We start from the raw sequence: 17,850 nt of genomic DNA, 5'->3' as shown, positions 1-17,850 counted from the left end.
ACTGTAAAATACTGCACACAGGCGGCTATGTGGCAGACGCTCGAGTTGTAATGTGCTCAAATTACAGTTTACAAGAGCATCTTGCACTTACTTACACATGCATACATAAATACACAGTATGCACAGACACACATCTCAGTTTCATGTCTGTTGCACACACAGACACATATACACACACACGGGGGGGAAACAGTGACAGTAATTGGAATTCTTCAAAGTAAAAGGGTATCTACTGTTCCAGCTTGTTGTCAAGTGGAGTTATATTTAGACAGACCTTGCCACCACTGTGTTTGGAAATGTTAAGACTGAAAGCCCAAGAGGACAACAAAAACTTCAAAGGGAGAAATGCAAACATAGGTAATGACATTTGTTCCTCCTGTTGCCACGTTCCCTCATATTACAAACTTTAGATAGCCTGTGCATTTGTTTAATCTACACAGCTTACTAATAGGATGTAAGTGTGCTTCCAGCACTTGAAAGACAGGGTTTCCGTTTCTGTTGTTTCTCTCAGTAACTGTAACAACGACATATCAACTGTTAGGACTCAACCACACATGATATGTCAGTGTTTCTGTATTTCTGCAGATTCTTTACTTTTTACTTTACAAATTACAAAATACTATCACAAATAGCAACCAAAAGCATACCACAACATTTTACATAGTCAAATGTGTTTTTCCATTCTTCCAGGCAGACATTGGTTTCGCCACACAAAATCATTGTGACTTTGACAAAGTAAGGTACATACGATGCATCTAAAACATTATATGGAATACCTTGGTTAACACGTTCACCATCTTTAGCGCGTTAGTATGGTAACGTTTGTTAATTACCACTAAACATAAAGTACACCTGAGGCTGAAGAGAATGTCATTCATTTTGCAGGTATTTGGTCATAAAACAAAGTATTGGACAAATTGACTTTGATTGGAGGATGCAGACAAACCAACATTGCCATACCTAGAGCCGCACTGATAGCCCAGCTAATAAAAATAAATGCACTCTGAGTGCAAAAACGGGGTATCTTTAGGCACCAGAAAAAAACAAAAACAAGACAAGCCATAGAGGTGGGGGCTTGACAAAGATGTCTAGCTTGTAAAAAAGATACAAACCTTACAGAAAAATCTCAGCCAGCAGTTAGATGATGTTGTATGAATAACAAAGTGAAATAAATAAAGAAGTAGTGCCACAGGAGAGCTCCTCAACATCTTTGTAGAAAGAATAACAAGACAGAATGCAGTTTAAGACCTCTGGACGTCACTCTGGCACACAGCTACTGCTGCCACCTGTTTGAGCACGCCTCACTTGTTATAGGAGTGTGGGGATTGGTATAATTAACAGTAGCTGCTGTACACTCATTGTGAAAATGCATCTTTTCAAATATAAAGGAAAAGCAACACATGTTCCAACATCAAAAGAGAAAAACAAATCAGATCATGGTATTTTTTCATGGCACTTTTTTCAAATAAATCTACCAGTGGAAGACATCCTATGACCATTAGTCAGATATTCAGGACACCCTAAAACAACTATCATTGTGATTAACCACTACAATTTTCTGGGTTAAGGAAATACTCACTACGCAAAATTTAAAGACCTGTGTAGGAATCCCTGTGCATTCTGTGCGTTTTTACGTGTAGACTGTGTTTTTACATGCACACGTTTGTGTGTGCAGGTGTGCGCGCATGCATGCACGTGTAGAGTAAATGCTCACAATTTCTCCTTTTCACTCTTGTGGTTGCCTCCTAATGGAGGTCAGGCCACCTAAACATAGCAGGGATCCATTTACTGTGTTTTATTATGCACCGGGACCCTGACATAGAAGAACATTGTTCTATAAATACAGTTAGGCAAGTGCGGGATGTTGGGCGGACATTTCAAAGGCATTAAACAATCCCATATCTCTGTGAGCATCTCAAATCACAGACTCATACTGTGTGGTGGCATACCACCTGTATTGAAATAAAATGAAAGCAGAGGTGATATTCCCAGCTGTCTGAGGAGAGAGAAACATCTCATTTGAAACAAATATATTGTTTTATCCATTTTATTTTTTATCGTATTTTATTAGACAGTTGTTATAGGCATCTATATTGACGCCTAAGCTATTCTGGTCACAACTCCAGTACACAAAAAATTGCCAATATGTTAAACCAAACATAAATGTATAGTGAAAAGTCCAGCTTATTTTATTTTAATACTTCTTTTATATATTAATTTCTTTCTACATAAATCAATCTTTTGGCTTGGACTTGGTAATAAACAAAAAGCCCAAAATAGACATGTGACAGAGTGACATGACGCGAGTGGCAGACTGAGCTGAAGAGAAAGTAAAGGCCGACACGGCGGTAGGTTTCCATGATGTGTGTGAAACAAACTTTTAAAAATGAGGCCTGGCAAAGCAGAGAAACATTGGAGACATTGAGAAAAAGGAGCAGCAGAATGGCTCACACCTAACTTGTCATGGTGCTGAGAGTTCAACGTACTGATGAAGGGAGCCCTTACATTTTGCTGTCTGTAGGGACAGGGCCACAGCCCACTCTGCTCTCCGGTGGGGTGACCAGGGACAGCAGGAACATGTTGTCACCCTCAGAGTGCATCTGACTACACGATAAGCCTCTCTCATTCTCCTCACCCTGCCAGCCAGGCTACCTGAAAGAGATTGTGAGAGCCACCACAAACAGCCCGAGATGGACACACACTTACCTTTCAGAGTAGCCTATATTTAAATTGAGGAGGCACAGGGGATACAAGAATTGGGTGTATATATAGTCCTGCATATAAAGGCAGTATATGTTTGTATTTGTGCATGCATGCGTTTGTGCACTTGTTTTCATTCCCTTTGTAGAGGTGTCTATCTGTTGGCTACCATGCTGGGAGAGTGATGGCATAGCATGCAGGCAGATCATCTGTCATGTCAGGTACAAGTGGTAGACAGCATTTAACAGTGTCTCCCTTTATTCTGCACCACACTGACTGAATGGGAACAGCAGAAGAACAGTGAGTGCTCCCAGCCTACACTTCCACAAGGGCACCAGCCAACATTGTGTGCAATGTAAATGTGATTTGGGCTGATTAACTGATTGAAATGTATGTTTTTGCATGAAAAAGCAGTTTCCCTTTTGAATAATTAATTTGTGTGTGTGTGTGTGTGTGTGTGTGTGTGTGTGTGTTTGCTCTCATTTTCTCTCTGAAGATTTGGTCGGGTTATCAGGGGTCCTGCTCAGAATTTCTGACTCACTATATGCCTGAGAATTTTGGCTCATGTTATGTTAAATATCAATAGCACAAACACCCTGTTTCATTTGACCACCACATGCCTACACACAGTTCTGCCTTTTTCTCTCCCAAAAAATGATTTCTATACCTAAAGTCCAGGTTTTGGCTGACACCAAGCAGTTTTCTATTTAAAGTTTGAATAGCTGACTGTTTGGAACTGATCGGGCTTGAATGAGTAAGGTAACTTGAGGGTCTTGAAGTGGAGATGTTTGTGCAAATTTCAGTAAATACTGTTCTAGAAGGTTCATAAAATTGTTACAATTATAAAATGGTCATGATTAAAAAAATATTTAAGGTAAATCATGTGGATTGATCACATTTGGCTAATACCCGACCTGTTTGTTGGATTAGTGCATCATTACTAATAGGACTACCTAATCTCAGTTTGTGTGTGTGTGTGTGTGTGTGTGTGTGTGTGTGTGGGTGTGTGTTTATTCATGTGTATTCATGTGTCGGTGTGTAAATATGAGTTATTCCACTGGAATGGTTGCTCTGTTTTTAGTTTGTATAAGTTGTAGATACAGAGGTTAAACAACTAGTGGTCATACCTAAACAACAAAGCAGGTCATTCTTCAGAGACATCTGAAGCCTCTAAAAAATGACACAGTGCCCCAAAACCTTCTCATGGGAGTGTTTTCTGATATGTCACATCTATGGTTCTGGTTTGGTTAAATTTGGTCAGCAAAAATGACTTGGATAAGTTTAGAGAGATGCTACTTTCATAGTTAAGAGAAACCAACATTGACTGTTTGTAAGTTAAACCTGATACACACATTGTTTAAGGTATTGTGGTTTAAGGGCACAGAATCTAAATCTCTGTTTGAAGTGTCTACTGCCCAGGTCATTTTAATATTGCATATTGTATTTTACCATGTATGATGTTTAATAGGCTACTCTAAGCTGATGTAATATTCTATAATATAATGTGTCCATCAGTTTTAAAGCCAGAGTGAGGGTAATTTATTTATTTATTTTATTATTTTACTGTTCATGCTATCAAAATAATTTCTGTTTATGAGAATCATAAGTGCAAAAAAATCCAAAGTCAAAATCACACATTTTCAGATTTTACGATTTGCTGGGAGAAATGACAACACAGCACAGATAATAAACATAAGGCATTTGGTGTTCCTGTTTGGTGTAGCTGTATTTTAGCTGCAAACAGCTGTTTCAGCACCAATTTAACTGAACTAGTTCTAAATTGCAGGTAAACTCAAATGCTAACTGACAGAACAACCACCTCATTAAGTCTATTGCCATTTTTAAATGAATAAATGAGGAGGATTGAATGGAAATTAAGCATAAAAGGCTCTTGTGAGTAAAAAAAATCATATCATTTTCTACACTTAGCCACAGGGAGAGGCAGTCTATGATAAAGCCTGTCACTCTTAACAGGAGAACAACATCTGTAACAACAACAACAACAACAAAACCCTGTGTATTACCCATAAAAGAGCAGCCCATTGGTTTCAAACAAGCCAGTTGGCAAACACAGTAAGATTTAAGTGTCTAGAAGAACAAAAATCAGGTTAAAAGGGTTAATCCTATTTTTGTTGTCACCCGCTCCAATGAACTGTCATAACGGTGCTGTCTTTGCTGAGCACAGCCAGCAGGCACACTGCAAGCACATCACTGACACTGGGGCTGTGCAGTCGCAGGTGGCTATATTTAGGTGAGGCAGGCTGTTTTATCAAACCTAGGCTAAGAAGATTTCATCAGAGCGAGAGGCAAATCTCCCCAACCTTAGGCTACGAGAAAACAGAGGGATTTACTAAATACCTACAGAGGGGAGAGGAGAAGCAAAATCAGCTGAAAGGAGCCAACCTTACCTAACGCTGCTAAAAGAGGCCCATAAATAAGATTACAAGTAGTTTCTACTGGTAGGACATCAAGGTAAGGGTACAGCGTATGATTTTTCATTCACCTCTAAAGCTCTGTCTAGGACTGTTATTCAATGCAGCCAAGAGAAAGACAATGCTAAAGACAATGTCACATCGGCTGCAGTAGAACATTTTCTAACAGAGGTCTGACCCCTTAAAGGTAAGCACTGACAAATGTAACAGAAGGATGCACAACCACCAAAATTCAAAAGACGAGCGGAGCCTGCTATCACTCTTGATTGATGGCCAAACTCTGGTTATGTCTGTGAGTAGATTTCACATACACATAGTCAAAATGTACTTCTCATTTGACAAAACCTTCCTCACCTCATTCTGCCAGTGAGGACTGATAGTCTGTATGTATGTCATTTTAGTGGGTCATTTAAGTGCATTATATTGCTCATATCATAATGCCAAAATGTGTACAGTGTGGTCCCTGTACAGTTGGCTTTCGATTGAAATGATCTAAAATAGACATGTTACTGCTACAAGTCCTTTCAGTTGTTCAGACGGTGTATTTACAAAAGAAACACAGCACATTCCTTTCATGATGATTCTCTATTATTGGTTTCAAGGGAATTTAAACCATTCAATGGTGTAATAATCACTGAATTGCTTGTTTCTTTTCATTTCATCTTCATTCAGAATTAGAGATGTGGGCAGAGATTCAGAGGTCCAGGATCCAGACTAACCATCTTAGGGAAACTGTCTAAATGCCGCAGCGTCAGTCCCAGACATTTAAGAATATGCCCCAGATCCACTCATTGAAATAAGTCCAGCCTAAACTCACTCTGATGTTTGAATAGCTCAGAAGTGGGCACTTAAAGAACTCTGACTGAATCATGAAATTACCAAAGCTACTTTGCAAACTGACCAGATGTAATCAGGGAGCCCGCTGAGAAGAATGCTCTGAAGTAGCCAAGTCTGTTTCCTGTCCCCTTTTCATACCAGTGGGAATCTTTATTATTATTATTTTTTATCTGTTTCTGGAGAGTCTCTGCCTGGCTACTCAGTATCCCTTGTCCTTGTCTCTGCAGCCCTGAGGAGTCCTTCACAGCTTCCCTGAGCGCAACCTGCTACCTATCTGGCCAGACCAAGAAAAACTGTACATGGGTCATCTGCAGTCAGCAAATAAATGTGCCCTCTGTAGGGAAAACATGGAGAGGCAGTGAGTGGCAGGGCTGACGACACGGAGAGGACAGAAAGCTCTCCAGCTGGTGCCATCAGCATGCACTTATCCTACTAGCATATGCCAGTATCTGCACTCCAGCTCCGTGGACTGTCAGCCTGCCACTAATTGCATCTGTGTTTTATCATGATGCCTTGTTATCTCCCACAAGGTCCTTAGGGTCATGTCAAAGGGGTCCCCTGTCAGCCAGCCACAGAGTGTGGCAGAGGAAACACTGGCCAGTGACCCCCCGCCCCCTGCCCATCCCCCGTCCCCCCGCTCTGTTGGACAGGAGAGAGCCAGAGACAGAGATGGAACAACGGACTTTCTTTTAACATAGATTAAGTGCAAAGATAATGTACTGTCTGTAATACCAGGAGGAGCTGGTCACACTGTACACCATCACCTCATGCCCTTGCTCCGGGCTGCACCAGCACTGGGCCATTATCTTCACCACTTCAGGTGCTGCAATCAGCAAATGGAACAGCCACAATGAAAGCCTTTTCTATTCATCTCCAAATGATGATGATCTGAGGTCAAAGGGCGACAAAGACAGAAGGGGCATGAAAAGAGAAAATATGGGGAGAGAAAATGTGGAGAGGTGAGAGAAAATGAGACTGTGCAACATATTAAGACTAAAGGGCAGGGATAACCAAGAGAGGGAGTGTATGAGGAGAGATCCATGTCAGCATGGTCTTCTGGACGTATGGGTCACCACTTTTCCACAATGTTGTTTTGAGCAACATTACACAAAAGCAGAGGTAAATAAACCTAAAAATTAACAAAGCTTAAAAGCTGATGGAAAACCCTCAGTAAGAAGACACTCGGAGCATGAAATCAAATCAAATCGGAGAGTAGATGCAGTTTATCTGATTTTTGCTGGTCTGCGTGAGTAAGCAACAGTGGAGGCTTATCTGACTGTTAAACCAAACAGGGCAGGATTTATCATGTTTATTTGTTAGCGCTATGATTTCTCGATTGTACACGCTAAACAGGGTCAGGGATTGGATTTATACGCACCAACTTTGCTGCTGTCTCTATTCAATCAAACACCAGGTAAGTTGGTACAGCCAAAATTGGTGTGGGAAAAGAGGACATGCTAGCGGGTATGGAGATGGTGAAGATAAATCAGGAGTTGCCCCCCCCCCCACCCAATCTGTCTCTCACCACTGCATGTCTCATAATCCAACCATTTGTCTGACTCTTCTAGACACCCAGCGTGTGGCAGGGCCAGGCCAAACACATTGATCCAGGGAAGTATTTCCTGTGAATCACGCCAGCCACACACAGAGTTCTTTATTCAGGGCACTGGACTCAGCTCCTATCTGAGTGGAAACCCCGCTGTTTCCAAAGCACTTCAGCCTTCTATACATTCTTATAGAGTAAACCGTGGAGAGGTCCTCTAAGGAAATGCCTTCCTCCTGCCATGTCTGTTCTGCACAGATGGCTGGGGAGAGAGTGATATTAGCAATGGAATAATGGCAGTGACAGGTGAATTATGAGCAAGCTGTGCGAATGATTATTATTTGAACTGGCATTCGCACTTTTCATGATATGCTGAATTACTGTTGCACCTTAACTCCCTTACGAAGATGTACTGTATTGTGTTTTTTATATTTGCTGCCATCGTTCCATCTGTTATAACTTACAATTGAAAGTGCTTTGAGCAAATGAAATGGGACCACTAATAAAATGTGGAAGCTACGCACAACACATGGGGCTGGGCAGTATGGTTCAAAACAATATCACAATATTAATAGGACTTTTTTGCCATATAGCAACATATATATATATATATATTTTTTTTACATTACATTACATCTTTCTTTTTTTTACGGTCCACTTACCATCTTTCTTCTGAAATCTAGCAACTGATTTTTTTGGCACATTATAAAATGACAACAGCTCATAAAAGCTATGTAGTATGTGAGTTAAGGTTCAATGCAATGAACTCTGTTCTACTGTTATGCATTACATCAGACAAAACTCTCAAAAAATGCTTTCTACAGTTTGAATTTGATAATTTTGTAAAACCCAATATGATCTTATTATCATTCCATGGTTCCACTGAAAGTCCATAAATATTACTATTGAATTAATGACCAGCCGCAGCACATAGTAACACCTTGTAAAAGCCATACACTGTTTAGATAAACCTCCCACAAGCAAGACAAAAAAGAGAAAAAACTGAAGGTCAAAAGGTAAGTTAGACAGAAAGGTAATGGAGATGTAGAAGGATCAGATGTAGAGGAATGACACAATTCTATCTTTGTTACATGAACCATGGTCGTCCACCTGAGTCACCTGCAGGTGGAACTGATTATTGTTTCTGGCACATTCTGCTAATTGGCTCTGAACTAAACAGAACTTCTCTGTCTGAAGCTGACTTGGTGTGAATGGTGACTGTCTTACATTAAATATTGACTGCTGTTTAAAATGTTTCTCATATTGTGTCCATCCCCTGGAGCAGACTATCATTGCCAGTTTGACATCTTGGCCATTTCCTATCTAGGCTTATAGGAAAAAGGCAATCCAATTTCAGAGAGACAAGGGGTGTGGGAATCCACCTGGGACACAGGCAGGGCTGGAAAGGTCAACCTGTACTAGATACAGCAGAATCTGTGTGAGGAGGAATGAACAGGCCTCGGGCTGCAGCGTGCATGCAGAGGTCAACACAAGGGAGGGGTGATTTGGTTACTTTACTATACCAACTATGCACAACAATATAGGGTCATTTTTGGGGGAAACTGAAACACTAACCATTCTCTCAGCATACCACTTCTCTCCATCTGAAGGACAAATCAGGGTCAAAATATAGTTTGCAATTAATACTTATTTATTTACTTATTCAAACCTGCATGGGGTGCAAAAGAATGCTGTCATATCAAAAACATTTTATGTCTCAGGTCAAAAAAAGTGCTGTACTCAGTGGCCTTATACTGTGAGCATTTGTGTTTTGGACCCTCATAGCATTGTTAAATTTAGTAAATCCTGCCATCTGGTCCCTAAGTAGACAAGAACAAACCCAGAAAAGTAGTTTCAAACAGTATTTCACCCAGCTCTGTGTGAATAGCGTGCCTGGACGCTGAATGGAAGACATCAGAGAGAATCGATAGCATACAGGAGGTATTTTAACCCAAGCAATCTTAATTATTCATTCCAACCATGCTGACAATTCCCATAAAATACAGCGTGCTGTGCTTGCTTGATTCCTGCCAACCAGGTGATTTCTTGTTTTGAAAGTTTTCATTTTTCTTATGTGCAATAAATTATTCAGTCATTACACATGGGTTAGTAAAAGCAATAATATCAAAAAGGATATATATTCTTTAGTATGGTTTTCAATTAGGTGATGATGCAGAAAGCTGAGTCACTGCAGTATCCGTAATCAAAGTAAAGAATGCCCTCTTGGGTATCATTGGAAGATTACACCTATATAATCTGTGTTGATGTTGATTGCTTTTTTGACCAGCACTGATTATATGTCAAATGTCAGATTGAAATTAAAACTAAATGTGTAAAATGGGATTTATAACCAGAGCCACTGTCAAATTCAGTGTTTACCTCCACAGAGTTACAATCAGCTGCAGTCCCCAGCACAATTCATATGTTAAGTGTCACAAGGCTCACAAATCCTGCTGTAACCTGTTTCCTCCCCCTTCTCAACCTCTCCCCTGCATGAGCCAAGTGGACAGGGAAGTCAACAAGGGAGAAGTGTCAGTCTATTTTACAGAGAGAGCAAGCACTCTTCATATTTTTTTTTGTACTCCTCTCTTTTCCAAACAGGAAGTGGGGCTAAAATAATGCCGTAACCAGAAGCAGAATGCGTCAACAGGAATACAGAAAGGTCTACAGAGGTCTCGGTCACACACAGCGCACTTCAAAAATGACTTGACTAGGGGATGACAACTTGTTAAAAAAAAAAATGAATACACATTTTCTCCATCAACCACCCTGCAATGTTGAGATAAGTGAAGCTGACATATTTACATCAGGTCAGTGGGACAATAATCACATCTGTCCAGTGGTGAGAGAAATAAAATGACACTGAAATGTGTTAAAAGAGGGAAAACTCAAGAATGGGTCTAGGCTGACTGGTGTTGTGTATCCACCTGGAGAGATTATAAATTGATGTTGCAGTGCAGGAGATGGTGGAGCGGGAAGGACACACAACATTACATTTGTCAGGTGATGAAAATACATTAAGCATACCAGCTGGGTGACAAGCAGCACTTAACAGAAAATGCTCGCCAGCAGGCTTTTCCCATTTTGAAAATGTATATGATGTCCAATCAATCAATATAATCTCACCTCGAGATTACCATCACTTTGCCAAGGTTAAACTCAGCTTTCTGCATAATACGTAAAGCTTATATTAAATGACATATCAGGAGGGAGAAAGAAAAACAGCACACATGCAAAAAAAGGGGGGGGGGGGCATTATTTTGCAGTTGTGATCACATGTCCTGATTCCACACTCCCACACAAGTGTGCCTGGCGAGGTCACACGGTACCGTTCAATCATTCTGCCACTATGACAGGCAACCTTCCACCCACCGGCCACGCACATCCTCCCTGGGCTCCCTCCATTAAATAAATTGTGCTGTAATAATCTCTTGGCTCCTAATAGTGGTGGATGAGCACAGCAGCCTATTTTGATTACCCCACTTTCAGGCCCAGCCAAAACCATCTGTAATCCCCATGTTTTACCCTCACTAAATTAAAGGAGGAATTATTTAATGGAGACCGAGAGGAATAGAGTGTCATTCATCCTATGTGGTGTCAAAACACCCTTTTCTCCACCTTCCCATGCAGATTAGCACTATAAAACAAGAAGACATGAGGTCCATGAGGGCGCACGCTCACACTCTACAGTCTGGATTCAGTCTTTTATTAAAAACATTTTGATCTCTTATGGATCTTTCAATGGTCAGCATTAAGACTTACTGTGCTGAAATGCTGTCAAAAACTGTTTAAATGATGCTCTTAACATCCAGGCTTTCCATTCGTCTACAGCATCTTCAGCACCTCACCTTGTCCTGTATGTAATTCTCACCCAGACTATGACTCCAGCAGCCACAAGCAGGGGAATCACCCTCACTGTAGCCGTGTATGTTTCTCCATCTCATTTTTCAATAACTCTACCGATGGCAAGCTAGAGGCCCCACGAGACCCAAACAAATCAATGGCAAAACGCACTCTCCAATCAACTATAATCAACCTGACTGAAATAGAGAATGCTGTTATTTAATCTGATCCCATACACTCACAAACACAATACACACAGACACATAGGTACACATGCGCACACTCAGGTACAGTGAGAGTACTATATCTTCAACCAATAGCCTGTAGCTGTTAGTGGCTGCTAATGATTGATAAGGACTATAAAGCCAAGGTGTATAATTTGTGTAGTATTTGAAATATATCAAAAGTCATCAAGGGAATAATAACCATGGAATTTATTTCCCCCAGATTTCCAACAAAATACAAGGGCAGTCTAAGTACAGGTAGCACAGCTACCATTCTCTCTTTATTCTATCAAGTCATTCTTACCATTTTAGTCTTTTGAAGATTGAGATATGCAAACATGCAAAAGTCAACATAGCCATGCTAATATTGTGAGAATCTGTCTGAAAAACATTTTTCTATTTGGGCTAATGGAGGACATTAAAAATACTACAACTCACTTCAGCAAGAGAATGAAAACATCAAAGTAGAAACTGGTTGAATGATTAGGTAACATAAATGCCTTCAGGAACACAGTGCACATTTTAATTTAGTCAACACTTTGCCTAAAAGTTACTTCCCTTTAACTATATCACGGCCTTAATGTGCACATCGGTGACTACATCTGCTCTACTTTTCTTTAATGAATTCTCTGCAAAAAAGTAACAGAAGCAAAATTGTAAGATGTCTTTTCAGAGGATTTATTTTTGCCACTGTCTAGGTAAGTGTCTTTTGGGAAACAGAGCTGGGTGTACAGGAGGAATAAAAGGCTGTGGAAAAGTGGACTTTGCAGAGGGGATGGAAGGATTCGCCTGACTGTTGCAAAGGGATTTAACTGATTGACAGAAACTGCAGGACGGCCGACCCCACTTTCTGATAGTGTTGGCAACACGGTTCTAAAGGAAAAAGGGTGGATTTAATAGAGCAATGCAAAAAAAAAGTTCTAATGTGTGACATCTTCTTTTCTATCTCTCCAGGGAAATGTGATAGACTTTCCAACAGATGTGTCCTCTGGGCTCTGAATCACAAGATAATTAAAAGGCACTTGACGATCAGAGGGCTGCATTCTAATATTGCGCCGCATCGTTTGTCTAGAACTCTGCACAATGCTGCTGCATTGATAGAATCCACTCAAAGGGCTCTATGCAAACAGGCAAGAAAAAAATCATCACCTGGTTTTCTTCATGCAAAGATAGAGGATCCATTCTGTGAGAGGGGTATCATTTTGTCAATCAAGCACTGGAATGTTCTATCATCCTTAAAAAGACCAAGGACATGCAGCACCGATAGGCCTCAGTTTATGTTACAGCAGCTTCTAAATAACAAACGTAAAGTCACATTTTCACGACTGAGACAAGTAAGCTGGCAGAGCAGAGCAAATATCCAACAGAAGCATCCAGTGAGCAGCAGGGTAGAGGGAGCAACAATCCTATCAAACCCACACAGATATTTTATGGTCATCGTGTGCTTAAGGACAGTGATAATCATCCTTATTCAAAAGACCCGAATGAGAGACGAATCTTTCATTTTGGACGACCACTTGTCCCCTTTTTTGGAGGGGGGGGGGGTTGTAGATGTCACTCTCTGGTTAACTGACCACATCGGCTCACTGAAAGATGCTTGTTCAGAATCGAAGGAGGCTGTTCAGCTTTGGATCTGGAAATGAGGCTGTAGATTGGATTATGATGCCATTTTTAATCCGTCTTTTTCCCTTGCAAGATATTGCTCCTCCCTTGCTTCTTAGCGTTATACAATACTTGACGAGAGGAGATTTTGCTGAATTCCGGCGCAGTGATGACTATGTGATTCCTTGTGACACTCTAATTTGAGCTTATAGTGCCAAAGCTTTGATGCAGACATGGGAATAAAACTTTTAGTCACAGAGACCCTTCTCTTCTCCGGGCCCATTAAAAGGTCCCACTCATCTCCTTGTGTACTTTAATTACAGCCATCGTGTCCTGTCTCTGATCCTGATTTTGGAGGAAGTAGGCGTCCAAGTATCATGTTTCTCGTTCAGTTCATTAAAAATAAAATACTGGCTGTAACTCATCTCACTATGCTGTGTTAACTCACTGACATGATGTACTATTTTTCTTCATCTCACACGATGATGGGTTTCAATTATTATTTGAAGCATTTGAATACTGATAAAAGGTGTCATATATGTTGACTTCCCTCAGTTAAGGGCTAAAGAGTTTATGTATGCTTTTTCCATGTTAGTCACAAAGAAATGCACAATAATGTTTTCCCATACAGAGTTAGCCGAAGCACAGGCTCATTTTTTTACTCTCCTGATTGAGTTCCACATCTGTGGTTTTAATTGTAGAGTTGAGTGATTACGTAATCATAGTGTCGAGTGATTGAACCTCAAGCAAACTGCTCTCAGATCGCCAAAATGTTTAATTATGGTAATATACAGTATCCCCCTCAAACCTCGAACAAGTGGGTGGCTAACCTCATCTTTTTAGAGCCCTTCTCCGTCAGTGCGTTTTAATTTATCTATTTTATTTTGTACATCTCACTGAGAGAGTCACACAGTGTGGAGCCCCTGTTTCAGTGTCTTGCTCAAAGACACTTCAAAACTGATGGCTGGTGCCAAATCTCTGACCTTTCAGTATCAGGACAGTCTCTCCAAGCCCCAGATCACCCTTCCTCATGACATTTAACACAGTGAGTAAGAGAGCAAAGGGGGTCAGAGGAAACACAGCTGTGAGGAGCATAACGAAAACAACAAACTGTCTAACACGTCTCACTTCCTGATGATGACCTGTGTAAAGTGTGTGGATTTGGAAACAAGAATTGCTAATAAGTGTAGTGTTTTAGTATACCTGCAAATAGTTCCCGAACAACCTTGTGCTTGAGATGCCTGTGACAGGCCTGTGATTGTTTACAGTTTTTGACTGAGCAGACAACAGAGTTGATCACCTGGGTCTGGTTGTACCCGAATCAAGTGTACTTTGCATTTTCCTTTAATGCACCAAAAAAGTCTATCTTTGTCATTCATTTATCTCTTTCTGTGTGCGTCTCACTAACACGCACATACACAGAAACAGTTCACCTAAAATATACTTTTCATGACGGCTTAAGACAGCTGTTGTATGAGACCATCTTAAATACAAAATTCAACAGAAAACATCCAGTGATGTTAGCCACCCCAGAGTATTTGTCAGTTCTCTCAGGATAAACAGGCAGATAAATGTGTCTGTTCGCTATTCTGGGAAGAGTCTTATTTAGCCTTTCCCACTGACACCCCAGGCCTGTGAGAAACTCGCGCAACAACTCACATGTCTCTCAAAGTCAGACATCTTGTTCTTGAGGTGAAAAACCACACTTATGTGGTAAGTGAGTTTCTATATCACATGACATGACACCATCATAGCCTATCAAACACCAGACAGATCAGACAACATTCAATGTCACAGACAAGGAGAAATACAGTGTGACGATCTTGCTCTATGTGCTTTTACAGCAACACAAATGTCTCCACATAATTTAAATGATGGTGCATATGTGAACTAAATGCCAAGGCTGACACAGCTTCAAATGACATAGTTTCACCTGAATTATTAAACTAGAGGAAAATGTGTTCAATTAAAAAAATACATTACAATACAAAAAAAGATACATTCCCTACTTACACACAAGCTATGAAGTAGTCAAAGTAGATGAATTTTTCTTTTCTAATTTGATTTAATTGGATAGGTTGAAGGAACTTTTCAATCAAAACCATATAATTGTACAGGGCCCATCTAATAATATCACGATCATATGCACACTTTTGTGTACTATAGTGTCTATAGTGCGTATGTAATTCAAGCCACGGTGTTAGTGTTTTAGCAATAAATAACAAGTGAAGACAGACAGCTCACTGGCACTTCTATCTGAGGTGCTGAAAGACTCTGTATGCATTTGAGTTAAACTGTTTAATTTCACCAATCGTGTAGGACAACCATTCTAAAATCCTAGAAGCAATGGTGAAAGACCTTAAATCTAATCTTTCTTAGCAGTTAAGAGCCTCCATGAGGCCTCCACAGATCAGATGCATATGGCCAATAACAAACTCAAGGGCACTAATAACAGAGAGGAATCCAACAAAAGAGTGCTCATGGAGTTTCTCTATTCAGTTCTGCAGCTGTTGTTTGTCACTAGAGGAGACAACACTATTAAATGCGCTGATCTTTTCAAAATTAATTCAAATAACATGACTTAACCTTGTTGCTTTTCAAAATACCATGCATAAAAGAATAAGAAAGTCCATGTGTAAGCCTGTAAAGACAATGTGAATTGAAGTCATCCCTAACCCTAATCAATGATAAATGATGTCCCCTGAGTGCAGGTTTTCTCAAATAAAGGAGAAGGAACCACTAAAGGACTTCAATTATGTATCCACTTGGATAGCATCTGCCCAAGATAGGTAAATTGGCTTAATTAGCAAAGGTCTTGTTATCTGTGGGTTGTTCCATAACACAACACAGTGTATCTACAGGCCTCCTGAGTAATATGAGCATACCCTGAAACTAATGAAGATAATTCCTCTACTGTGTTATGGCACTGAAAAATCCCTCATTAATCTATAAACGAATTAGTAAATTGTAAGGATTTGTATAAAGCACTAAAGCCAATTTATTAGAATTATGGCTTTTGGTGAAATGTCATCTTTTAATGTGAAGGAGTAGGCTGAGAGAAGTGATGAAGGTGCTGTAAAGCTGAATAAAACAATGAATGGGCAGCTCTTATGCTGATGAATGCCCTGACAAATGGTACACCCACTGAGAACAACATCTGGGCCTGCGCAAGACATCGACATTAATGCTGCACTCTAAACCTTTCGTTGTTTGGAAAGCGTGTGTATAAGGTGTTTTAAATTTACCTGAAATCACTGTACGGGTGAATTATCCAAAATCCGGCGGATTTAACCCGCTCTTGTTCCCGCTCTACCGCCTTCTCACTTCCAAACATCCTCAGGGAGAACTTGTTGACCCCTGGTTGAAGCATTGCTCCAAACTGTCTGTGTATGAACCCAGCTTGATATAACCTCTCGTCGTCCGGCAGAATTTGATCAATGCCGTCCAACTTTATAAAGCCTGACTGCTGTTCAGGGGAATCTTTTTGGGTGCCACCGCCACCGCTGGCCCCTTGCGCGCCTTGATCCGGCGGCCCATCACCGATGGCTCCGGGGGGGCTCTCCTCGCTCGGGGTGACATCCCCCTCGGTGATGAGGCGCCTCTCCTCCGCCGAGTCAGAGTCGTGCACATGCCGACTTGTGATGGACGAGAGGCTGCCTCGAAATCGCCGACAATCTCCGTTTGAGCTGGTCTTCATCGGTCTCCCTATGTCCGTCTCCATGATCACAGACTCCCCACTTTTGGTCTCCCCGATGCCTTTGCAGCTTCCCCCAGAGGTCGGCGACGGTGACGGTAGAGGCTTCATCCTGATACTCTTCCTCCGGGTGTCCTTGTCTGCGTCTTCTCCTTCGCCCATTATAGATGCTTTCTGTCCAATGTGCTGTGGCAAACTGTAGAGCCTTTTACGCATGGAGGAGTGCAGCCTGTCCATTATGACATTGAGACACAGTGGAGAAAATTAGCCTCAATAAATCCAGATTGTTGGGCTGTATTGAAACGATTATTGCCACCAGCCCCACGCTCCCTATCTGTTTGTGAGAGCGATCAGTCTGGAGCTAATCTGAATCCCTGAAAGCCTGCTGCACATGACATGGACCGCCGTGGCTCTACTGAAACAGATGAGAGATACTCTTTTTCATAATTAGACTACCTGGCAGTTTGCATATGTCCTCACGCGCAGCCTGGGCGGTCCGCTTGGCCACTGCGTCCCCGATGTGCATCTTTGTGCCGCTCCGACATTGTGCGCAAAAGTGGAAAAAACTGCTTGAAAGTCACCTTAGCGTGACATGTGAGGGACGTGCCGACGGACGGTGATACGGAGACGAGGGAAAGGTCATGCACGACGAAGGATGCTCTTTTCACCAGATGTCTTACCAGCTGCCATCATACAACGCGACACAATCGTGCAAAATAGAGTAGAGCATTCTAGGCACCGCTGACATCCCTGATCCATAGTCATGGTGCGTTTTGGCGAATTGTGAATATTCATGATGCTGATCTATTGGGTTGCCATAGGAGCGAGAACTGCAAATAAGCTCAGCCCACCTTGTTTAAAGGGGAATGCTCTTCCCATTCTTAAAACGCTCTCCTGTTCTCTTAAGTTAAGGCTACAGGTCGCAAACCCATTGTTCAGCCCCGCTGAGCTCCACTTGAGAGGACCGAGTAGCCT

General features: G+C 41.2%; 1 protein-coding gene across 1 annotated transcript in view; it reads right to left on the bottom strand.

Moving 5' to 3' along the window:
* hcn4 (hyperpolarization activated cyclic nucleotide-gated potassium channel 4) overlaps nt 1–17,345 on the bottom strand; it is a 63,387-nt gene extending 46,042 nt beyond the window's left edge. The window contains exons 1-2 of the mRNA XM_070930615.1: nt 17,332–17,345; nt 16,427–17,104 (exon numbers count right to left, since the gene is read on the bottom strand). Coding sequence (XP_070786716.1) covers nt 16,427–17,104; nt 17,332–17,345 — 692 coding nt within the window. The remainder of the gene's footprint in view (nt 1–16,426; nt 17,105–17,331) is intronic.
* Nucleotides 17,346–17,850: the final 505 nt, after the last annotated feature.

The sequence above is a fragment of the Enoplosus armatus genome, chromosome 1, assembly GCF_043641665.1.
Source record: "Enoplosus armatus isolate fEnoArm2 chromosome 1, fEnoArm2.hap1, whole genome shotgun sequence".
In the NCBI taxonomy this organism is placed as follows: Eukaryota; Metazoa; Chordata; class Actinopteri; order Centrarchiformes; family Enoplosidae; genus Enoplosus; species Enoplosus armatus.
The sequence above is the reverse complement of the archived record's forward strand: the minus strand, read 5'-3'. Positions and strand labels throughout refer to the sequence as shown.